The sequence below is a fragment of the Physeter macrocephalus genome, chromosome 14, assembly GCF_002837175.3.
Source record: "Physeter macrocephalus isolate SW-GA chromosome 14, ASM283717v5, whole genome shotgun sequence".
Classification (NCBI taxonomy): Eukaryota; Metazoa; Chordata; class Mammalia; order Artiodactyla; family Physeteridae; genus Physeter; species Physeter macrocephalus.
Genome location: NC_041227.1, coordinates 60,726,026 through 60,737,461, shown reverse-complemented (window position 1 = coordinate 60,737,461; position 11,436 = coordinate 60,726,026). Strand labels below are relative to the sequence as shown.

Genomic DNA, 11,436 nt, shown 5'->3' with positions numbered 1-11,436 from the left:
GAAACGTCGGCTGGTATGGGCTAGTTGCTGTGTTTTTACAGAAGGACTAAACAGATTCCACACACATTTCCACTCATCCAGTCACATGCAGACATGTGTGTACACGATGCACTCACAGACATACACACTCTTGAACTCACACACGTCCACCCATAGCTAACACTTCTATAGCATGTACTGTGTCCCAGGCAGTTTTCTAGGTCTGGGCCAACAACTGCCTGTGGGCCAAATCCAGCGGCTGCCTGTCTGTGTAAATAAAGTTTTATTGGAACACAATCACCCTCATCATTAATGCACTATCTTAGCTGCTTTTGCACCGCAAAGGCAGCACTAAGTAGTTTCAACAGTGACCATATGGCCCCCAAACCTAAAGTATTTACTATCTGGCCCTTCACAGGAAAAGTTTGCTGACCCCATGTTCTAAGTGCTTAAAAACTCTATATAGTATCAGTTATCTATTGCTGCATAAACCACCCTAAAATTTAGTGGCTTAAAAATAACCACCACCATTATTATCTCTCATGAGTCTGTGTGTTAATGAGCTCTGCTGGCAGTTCTGCTGTGGAACTGAACTTGGGTCCACAGCACAGCAAAGCCAATCGACTGATACCGGCTTGCGGTGAAGGAAAGTGCAGTGTTTATTGCAGGGCAGCGAGCAAGGAGAATGGGCAGCTTGTGCTCAAAGACCCAAACTCCCTGACAGCTTTTAGGTGAGGGTTTTTAAAGACAACATTAGGGGTGAGGGTTGCAGGGTGTGTGATCAGCTTGCGGACTTTCTCCTGATTGGTTGGTAGGGAGGTAACAGGGGGGTGTTTCAGGAATCTCAATCATCAGCCTTCTGGTTCCAACCAGTCTGGGGTCCACAAGCTCGTGGTCAGCATGTAGTCACCATCCTCTACCCGGTTGGTGGGGGGTATCTTAGTTTTTGCAGAACAACTCAAAGATATGCATCAGATTGTTATCTATACCCCTTCAGGAGGAAACTAGGAGTCCTGTGACCTTATTGTTCTCACTTCTCTGGTCATTAACTGTTGAGCCTACTCTTTGGAACTCAGGGAAGGCCTAGGAGACTAAAGCTTTTTCTACAAACAAGAAGTGGGGACGTGGAGGGGCTTGTACTCAGGAGGGCCCCGAGGGTCCTTCTCAGTTTCAGTTCTCCTCCTTGTGATGCCAACTGGGACCACAGGCCTGTCCAGGAGGGCTTACTCCTGTAGTGGGCAGTTGGTGGTCCTGTGGGCTATGAGCTCAGCTGGTGCTGGACTGGTGTGCCCAGGTTCCCTCCATGTGGCCTCACCATTTGGCTCTAGCTTCTCATGGCTCGGCCACTGGACTCTTCCAGGGGAGGTGTTCCACACGTGCAAATGCAGAACTGCAGGTCTCGTAAGGCCCAGGTTCTATTGGTCCGAACAAACCACAGGTCCAGCGCAGGTTAAAGAGGAAGTGACATGGACTCCACCTATCAATGGCGGGATTATAAAGAGTTTGTGACCACTTTTAACCTACCACGGTAAGTCCTTGTCTTCATTTTAGACATAGGGAAACTGAGACACAGAAAGGTTAAACAACTTGCCCACCAGCACCTAGTTCAACCTCATGCACACACCCTCATACACACTCACTCACACAAATATGCCTGTGCATTCATAGTCACACATTACCATTATACATATATATCCATCACATATGTCCACAATTCACATATATACGTACACTTACGTCCTCACATAGACACAAAATCCTCCTGCAAATTCATATATACACACATTCATATTCGCACACAGGCATTCACACATACACACTCCACCGCATACACACACTCCTGGCATATACGCCCTCACAGACAACCCCCCCCTCTCAGATATGTAATCACACCTATTCACATGCATGTACACACATATGTCCACACTGTTTCCTCCCTCTCCACTGACCATAGTAATTTCCACCAGTGGCTCAGAAGACCTTTTCCTCCCCTCTTTTGCACAGGGTATTGTTCTAATGCCAGAAAACCCTGCTGCCTTAGCACCATTGTGCAAAATCTCTCTCTACCACAGCAAGGCCTATGGGTCCAGGACCCTGGATCCCCAGCCCCACTTGGAATGTCCATAGGACTTGAGACCCAGGCACCTCAAGCTGATGTTGATGTGGAGGAAATCACTGAGACACAGGAAGGCTAAGTATATTGCCCAGTGTCACACAGCAGAAGCCATCCCCCTGCAGCACACCCTGGTCTCCCAGCATGCAGCTGGGTCAGGCACTGGGTGCTCAGTGGTACCTGATGAATGAATGAGTTGGAAGCACTTCTTCAGTCTTGATTTAAAAAAAACAAAAAAAAAACCTTCATTCTTTTAGAGGCAGTTATAGATTCACAACAAAATTGACTGGAAGGTATAGAGATTCCCATGTACCCACTGTCCCCACTCCCTCATTATCAACATCCCTCACCAGATGGTACATTTGTTACAACTGATGGACTTACACTGACACATCATTATCACCCAAAGTTTACATCAGGGTTCACTCTTGGGTTGTACATTCTTTGGATTAGGACAAATGTCTAATGACATGTACCCACTGTTCTAGTATCATACAGAGTATGTCCACTGCCCTAAAAGTCCTCTGTGCCCCACCTATTCATCACTCTCCCCTCCCCCCAACCCCTGATCTTTTTATTGTCTCCATAGTTTTGCCTTTTCCAGAATGTCATATAGTTGGAATCATATAGTATGTAGCCTTTTTTCCGATTGGATTCTTTTACTTAATAACATGCATTTAAGGTTCCTCCATGTCTTTTCATGGCTTGGTAGCTCATTTCTTTTTAGTGCTGAAAAATATTCTGTCATCTGGATGTACCACAGTTCATTCAACTACTGCAGGACACCTTTGTTGCTTTAGAATTGATTTTTATTAGTGGCTGTGAAGAGCAGGTAGAACAGAAATGCTCTTCAAAGCTTATAAGTCAGACGCCAAGGATGTTTTAGAGACACACCAGGTGTAGAGAAGAAATGTCCCCCTTTCCTCCTTCATCTGGTCACCCACTGCATCTATCTTCAGCCCTAGCCAGACATTACAGCCACCTGTGGAGATTAAAAAATATAGCAACTCCTGAGTCCCACCCTCAGAGACTATGAGTCGATTGTTGTGGGCTGGGCCTGAGTATCTGCATTTTGTTAAAGCTCCCCAGGTAATTGCAGTGTAAGCTTGAGAACTATGGGTCCACTGGACTCTGCTGTAGGTAGACGATTGTTCTGGTGGCTCTAGAGTAGGAGTTGAAGGTTGCCTGTTGGAAGTTTAAAACAAGTGGCTCGGGCTTCCCTGGTGGCACAGTGGTTGAGAGTCCGCCTGCCGATGCAGGGAACACGGGTTCGTGCCCCGGTCCGGGAAGATCCCACATGCCGCGGAGCGGCTGGGCCCTTGAGCCATGGCCGCCGAGCCTGTGCGTCCAGAGCCTGCGCTCCGCAACGGGAGAGGCCACAGGAGTGAGAGGCCCGCGTACCGCAAAAAACAAACAAACAAAACACACAAAAAAACAAGTGGCTCTGGTCTGATAGTGCAGCACTGCTTGTTATGTTTATTTCACCTGAATGTGAGGGTCCAGGCGGGACACGCTCTCTTCATCTGTCTGCTCTCAAACACCGTCTCCTACTGCCCGTTGCGGGCAACTTCAGACATTTAGGTACTGGCTTGATACCTGGAGACATTTGGTTTTGCCGCCAGTGGGACCTGGCTTTGGCCAAGGTAACCAACACATCTCAGTTTGCCCGGGGCTTTCAAAGTTTTAGCACTGAAAGTCCCATGTCCCTGGAACACCCTCGGTCCTGGGCAAACTGGACAGTTATTTACCCTGCTTTGGTCCTTCTTACGAGAAAGTGAAGACAGACCCATAAATCCATCTAAAACACCCGTTCTCAATCTTAGCTGCACGTTGAAATCGCCTGGGGAGTGTTAATAAATACTATTGCCGGGCCTCCAGTATTATACTCCATCATACCCTCAAGTTACTATTACACCCTCGGAGATTCTGATGTCATTGACACAGAAACAGCCAGGAAACAGGATTTTTTAAAGTTCCCCATATGATTCAAATGGGAAGGCAGGGGCAAAGAGCCCTCGGCAAGGTAAGTGAGAATCAGCTCAGAGAGGGACCACTCCGGGAGGTGACATTGGACTGAATTCAGACTTGAGGGAAAGACATGCCAGGCAGAAGATGCAATGTGGTTTGACTTCAGATCCTCAGGGAAGTCCCTTTGCCTCTCTGAATCTCATTTTCCTCACCCGTAAAATGGGAACCTCTCTCTCAACCAAGCATGCAAGCATGGTATTTGGCACAGAACATAATTAAGACTCATGAATAATAACAGAAGGGTCATTCATTGGTGCTTATTAGGTGTTTGGCTCTGTGCTAAATAATCCTCAGCCTACGACCCCTTCGAGCCTAAGAGAGCAGCCTGAAGTTGAAGGAACCAGAGAGAGACTCCCGGTCTGTTAGGTTATTTTCACAGAGAGCCGGGCCAAGGAGCAAGTGACCCAGATAGGCCGGAAACGGACCCTGGGAATCTAGAAAAGTGCAAACTGGCCCTGGATTGTTTTTTCAAAATGAAAATAGCTTTCTTGTTTGTTTTTGATCATAGAAATAATATATGCTCGCTGTAAAAATTTCAAATAACCCAGAAGCACGTGAGAAAGAAGTAAAGACCTTTGGACATCCTTGTGAGCCGACCCGGAGTGGGAGAGAAGGGCTGCCCTCCGAAGGCCCCTCCCCCCAGCCTTGCCACCCCTTCCGACGAAAACATCAGTTCCCATGACATCATCTCCTGCCTTGAGGCCAAGGCATCGGGGACAATGGCAGGATGTGGACTTCCAACTTAGAATTCTGACCTCAGCTGAGTTGGAAAGGGTTTGGCCTGGAGCTGGGACTTGCCCCTGATCAAGGCCTCAGTTTTCTCAGTGGCAAGCCTGGGCTACCAACTGAACCTCCTTGTCAGGCTCTTGTGCGAAGTGGGAGGAACAGATGAGTTACGAGATGTAAAGTCCTTACATTCACAAGCCTCAGTGGTGAGAGTCTCTGGTATTGTTACTATCACCATCACCACCATTACCATCATCACCATCAGTATGGGCAAGAATTGGACTTTTTGGTGGATAATCCCAAATCAGAAGAAGAGAAAGCCGGAGAATAGCTCAGAGTCTAGCCAGAGTTTCTAGGATGTGACTACTTTTCTTTCCGGTCCCAGGATAGTTTCCCGTGTTTACTTATTCTCTCTCTTTAAAAGTGTTAGCAGCTCATTTCATCTGAAAAGGATGGAGGCTGCCTTTGATCTCTTCAATCAGCTCACAGCTTTGCCCTTCCCAAAGGCAAGAGCCACCCTTGGCTTCCTGCCACAAGGCGGTGGGATCTAATCTGTCATCACTCCTCCGTTGGGCTGGGGCGACGGGCAGGGCTGCCAGGCCCTCTGAGGAAGGGCCATTCCAGGTTAACCTACAGTAGAGAAGAGAGAGGGACTTTTCCTTTGCGTCCTCTTTTCCCTGAGGCTGGTACCTCCCAAGGAGGAGGCAATAAAACGGGGGCATTTTGTGGTGTAACCCAAGGCTGGGAAGGAGACACTGAGGTCTAGGGGGGATGGGCTGGCAGCACGTGTAGCGAGGCTGCACTCACCTCCACACTGTGAAGCCTGCGTCCTGTGAACACCTGCAGCTCCGCCGGGGGACTCTTAGCCAGCTGTGGCAGGACACTCCACCCACATGCAGTACCAGCAGAAGTGCTGGAGAGTTAGAACCCCCAGCAGCCCTCAGCCTCCTGAGATCAGATCCTGGCTTTCTGATTCACAGGCTGTGTGATATTCAGCAAGTTACTTAACTCCTCTGAGCCTCAGTCATCACTGTGGTGAACATTTCTTGTCTGAGTCTCCTTGGTCAGTGGGCAGGAGTTTCTCGAGAGCACATTCCTGAGGTCAAGAGGTGCTGAGTCGTGGGGTGTGGGCCGCCTCGGCATTTTTAGTGAGGACGCTGTGCAGTGATTAACAATTCACACTCCCATCAGTAGTGTGTGCGCTTCCCTCCCCCCCCCTGCCCCCCGTGCTTCCGGAAATACCTTATAAATGGAATTACAACATTTGTGTTCTTCAGCTTGCTTTTTTTCCCACTTACCATGTGTATTGGAGATTTTTCCATATCAAGCCATGTAGATACGCCTCATTTTTTAAAAACCATTTTTACTGAATTATAACATAATTATGGAAAAGTGCACAACACGGTGAATTTTCAGAGTGAAAAATACCTGAGTAATCAGTACTTCAATCTGGAAACAGACTGTTACTTTCATCCCAGAAGCCCCTTGCCTGTGCCTTCTTTCTCCCAACAAAATGGGTTTATAAATAATATGTACTCTTTTGTTTTTTTGGCCATGCCCCACGGCACGGGATCTTTGTTCCCCGACCAGGGATCGAACCCATGCCCCCTGCAATGGAAGCGCGGAGTCCTAAACACTGGACCGCCAGGGGATTCCCAATATGTACCCTTTTTGTGAGTGTTTTTCTGTTTGTGAGATTTATCCATGTTGTTGCATGAAGCAATATTCTGGCAATGTCTGGAGACACTTTTGGTTGTCACAACTTTCGGGGGCAGGGGTGCAACTGGCATTTATGGGTGGCACCCAGGGACGTCCATACATATCCTACAACTCACGAGACAGCCCCCCACTACATAGACTATCCGGCCCCAAGCGTCAACAGTGCCCACGGTGAGAAAGCCTGGTGTAGGCCAGGCTGAGGAATTTGGATTTTATTCTGAGAGTGACGGAGGCTGAGGAAATCCTAGGTTACGTGTGAGTTCATCTTAACCAGACTAGTTCCCAAAGTGGCTGGGTCCTCGTTCTTTATTAACGCTTGCGTCCTCTTCCATTCTGTGGGCATATCATCCTACCAGGTCCCATTGATTAATTTTACATTGTTTCCAGTCTTTGGGCCATTATACCAGCACCAGAATGAGAACCCTTGTAACCGTCAATTTGAGAGAATATCGTATTTGGATATAAACACACATACTCTCTCACACACACAGTTACTCTTTCTGGAGACTCTGTACAATGGGAATATAACCAAAATTTAATTTAAATGTAAATTTCCTTCCTCCAGCATGTTTAACATCAAACTGACTTACAGAAATAGCTCCTGTCATCTTGGCTTCTGCCAGGGATTCACATCTTGTGCAAGTGGACACACGATCTGGAAAGATAAACAGGAAACCCCTGAAGGCGTGGGAAACAGTGCAGGCCTCTGCTCCTTGTAGAGCTGGGACCTGGAAAAGCTGAGTGCCAGCCCGGTGGACCCTGGGGACCCAGAACTGGCCCTCCTCTCTGCCTGCAAGTAGGATTGACCTGCACTGGGAATCACTTACATTTTTTTCCCCCTAAATATTTCATCTGAACTAATCCACTTTGAAAGTAATCTCTTACTTTGAAAGTAATCTCAGTGCCTTTTATCTTTGTCTAAAATTCAAGTAACAGGTAACGTTTTTATTTCAAATGTACTGCCTTAACCTATATATAGTTGACATATAACTACATAATATGTCTTGACTATTTTTACCTACTTTTCAAGCGGCTGGATTAATAATTTTTTTTTATGTTGACTCTAAATGTTACAGGACAATAAAGTCAATAGAACAGAAATTTTAAAATGCATATAGCATAAAGGAAGACTAAGCCTAGACTCTGTTCTATCCAGTTACTATTAATAAGAATGGAATTTAGCTGTGAGCTTTCTGGTAGCCAAAGCAAAAAGGGAAACACAACACATCACACCGTTTCTTGTTTTCTAATCAAAGGAAAATGACACATCTTTAGCTGAGATAATTATTTTTTGATCCTAAGTTCTGAAAGGGCAAAATGTACAAAATTTAAATTTATTCTTTCTGTTCGTGTTGCTATCTCTGCTCTTCTTCCTCTCCCCCATGTGGTGTAGATGCACTGTTGTTGCTATCACAAAATGATAGCTGCCAGGTACTGGGCTAAGTGCTTTTCACTTGGGATATGGGCTGTTATTGTCTCCATTGTACAGCTAAGGGAACTGAGGCTCAAAGAGGCTAGAGAACAACCCCCAACTCACACTTGGCCAGTACTGGAGGTGACAGGCAGGCAGGGTAGTCCTCTGAGAAGGTAAACAACGTGTCCAAAGTCACACAGCTGGGAGGTGTCAGAGCTGGGATTCAAACAGAATTGAGATGCCTTAAATATCTTTAGCACCTGCTAAGTGCCAGGCACACCTTAGCACATTTTGTGTAATTGTGAAGAGGTGTAGGTGGAAGTTGATTTGGGCTCAATTCTGTCTCTTAATAGCCACATGACTCTGGGCAATTATTTAACTCCACTGAGCCTCAGTTTCTTCATCTAAAAAATGGGTAGATAATAGCTCCAGACTCAGAGGGTATTGTCGGGATTCAGTGAATTGATGCCTGGGGAGGGCTTAGTACCAAATCTGGCAAGGAGGGGGCCCATTATTGTCAGCTTTCGATACCAAGAATCCTTGATGATAAAGAAAATGTGGTATATACATATGATGGAATACTATTCAGCCTTAAAAAGAAGGAAATCCTGCCATTTGCAGCAACATGGCTGGACCTGGAGGACGTTATGCTAAGTAATAAATCAGACCACAGAAAGTCAAATACAGCATGATCTCACTCACATGTGGACTCGGACATAGTCAGATTCACAGAAGCAGAGAGTAGAATGGTGGTTGCCAGGGCCTGGGAGCTGATGGTCCAAGGGTTTCAGTCATGCAAAATAAAGTTCTGGAGATCTACTGTATAACATAGAGCTCATGACTAACAGTGCTGTATTATATACTTCAAAATTCACTAAGAGGATAGATCTTATGTTAAGTGCTCTTACCACAAAAGAGGAAAAAAAACAAAAACAAAGGGGGCAGGAGGAACTTTTGGAGGTGATGAATAAGTTTATGGCATCGACAGTCATGTTGGTTTCACGGGTATATACTTACCTCCAAACACATCAGGTTGTATGCATTAAACATCTACAGCTTTATATATGTATGTGTGTGTATAAAGAATCCTTGGTGAGGCAGGAATGGCCAGTTCTGCGCCTGAGATGGGGTCAACCTCTCTTCCCATTTTTATAAGCCTTTCTTCTCCCCAGGCTGCACTTTCCCAGCTCTCTGATTGCCCTGGGGATTGAGGGGAAACAACCGGGATGGGGACTAGAGTTTAATAAACTCCCTTTGAAGTGGCCGGAAGGCCCCACCTATGAGCTGTCTGCAGTAGTTTTCACTGCAAGCTTCACAGTAATACCTTCCGCTTTTATTTATATTACATTTCCCTGTTTACTAAGCCCTGTTGCTACACGCCCTCATCTGCCTGCTGATTGCCTTACTTGACTTCTCTGCCAGTTCTGTGAAGGGGCAGGATTCTCATCTCCATTTTATAGATGAAGCAGAGAGGTTAAGTGACTTCTTCAAAGTCACTCAGCAAAGTAGATACAGAACCCAGCTCTACTGGTTCCAAGATCAGGGTTTTCCTCTACCACTTCCTGCTGCAAGCCAGCAGTTAATAAAACCACTTCTGGAAATAGTTGAGAGCCAGAGCCAGAAAAAAGCACATTTTGAATTGGCCGAGAGGGATTTGAAAAACAGCACATGTCAAATCCAGCTTTTCTCCTGATGTGGCTGCTTGTTCCTTGTCCTTTGTTCCTCTTCATGTTTCTCTGGCTACCGTCACTTTCTCACCCAGAAGCAAAGCAGCAGACTGGTTCAGTTGTTCATTCATTCATTCACTCACTTATGGACTGAACTGTGTTCCCCTCAAAATTCACTGTGCCCAGTACATCAGAATGTGACTGTGTTTGGAGACAGGACCTTTAAAGAGATAATTAATGTAAAATGAGGTCAGATGGGTGGGCCCTAATCCAATAGGACTGGTGTCCTTAGAGGGAGAGGTTAGGACACAGACAACACGTAAATGGAGAGGCGACCATGTGAGGACACAGGGAGAAGGTGGCCACCTGCAAGCCAAGGAGAGAGGCCTTAGGAGAAACCTGCTGACACCGTGATCTGGGACTTCCAGAACTTTTCAGAAGAAAATGTTTGTTGTTTAAGCCCCCCAGTCTGTGTTATTTTGTTATGGAAGCCCTGGCAGACTAATACACTCACGTATTCCTTCATCACACTTTCCTATACATCTTGCCACTTGCAGGTATTTGCTTAACTGTCACCCAGTGAGGTTTCCTAAACACCCTCTTTAAAATCGCAACCCCACGTCCCCGTGCCTCATACCCACTAGTTTCCTTTTCTGCTTCATTTTTCTCTGTAGCACTTAGCACTATCTGGAAATCCATATATTTGCTTATTTCTGTGTTTATTGCCACCCACTCCCCACACTGGTATAGAAACACAGTGAGGGCAGGGATTTTGGGGGCTGTTTAGTTCACTGCTGCCTCTGCAGTGCCTCCGTCACAGAAGATGCTCCATAAGTGGCACCCCGCCCCCGTCCTGGCTTGCCATCCATGGCTTGCAGAACTTTGAGTTGCTCTTTTAGAATTATGTGTGTTTGCCTTTAATTTTACCCTTTTAGATATCTTTACGAAGGTGAAGATCAGCATGGATGAGAAAAGCAGGCGCATGAGAGCACTTTCTGGGGTGATGGAGATGTTCTGTACCTTGATAGGGGTTTAGATTGCGAAGCTGTGTGCCTTTGTCAAAACCCATTAAGTGGTATACTAAAGATTTGTGCGAACTACCATTTGGAATTTTACCTATACACAAATATTGAATTCTGGGGAATAATAATCTTGCTGAGAAGAATTTAGGAGGAAGTGAACTGATATCTGCAACTTACTCTGAAATGTATCAACGCTCAAGATGGATTAACAGGTGGAAAGGGGGATGGACACATTCGAGTTTATGCGATCACTAGAAAATTCTTTAGACTTCTTGGTATGTTCAGAAATTTTTATATTAAATTTTGTAGATAAAAACCATGAGCAAAGCACTCTACCCTTTTGTGGGGAGAAGGGTGCACAGGTTCCTTGAAGTACCATTTTCAGAGTAGTTTTCACCGTGCTCCTGGTTTCCTTTTCCTTCTTGAGTAAAGTGTTGCAACACTGGTGCCATTGTAACTAGAACTGTGACATCCGATTCATCTCAGTCTGTCTCAATTTATAAAGTGGATTGCAGGTATCTTAGAAAGCCCTATTGTATTTTTAATATTTATACCAATAAATTTTTCTCTCTTGGAATTTGGGGACACATACCACTCATTCAACTCACTCACTCACTCATTTATTTATTTATTCACCCATTCATGTCTCCTTCCTCCTTCCTGTCTTTCTTTCATTAACTCCTTTAATCACCCATTCATATAGAATGCCTCACTGTTATAATCAATATCAGACAAATGAAACAAGGAAAAATGCTTTTTCATATTAAT

General features: G+C 45.6%; 1 protein-coding gene across 1 annotated transcript in view; it reads left to right on the top strand.

Moving 5' to 3' along the window:
* Positions 1 to 1,445: 1,445 nt before the first annotated feature.
* Positions 1,446 to 11,436, top strand: part of SYT17 (synaptotagmin 17) — a 68,288-nt gene continuing 58,297 nt past the window's right edge. The window contains exon 1 of the mRNA XM_055089745.1: positions 1,446 to 1,507. Coding sequence (XP_054945720.1) covers positions 1,446 to 1,507 — 62 coding nt within the window. The remainder of the gene's footprint in view (positions 1,508 to 11,436) is intronic.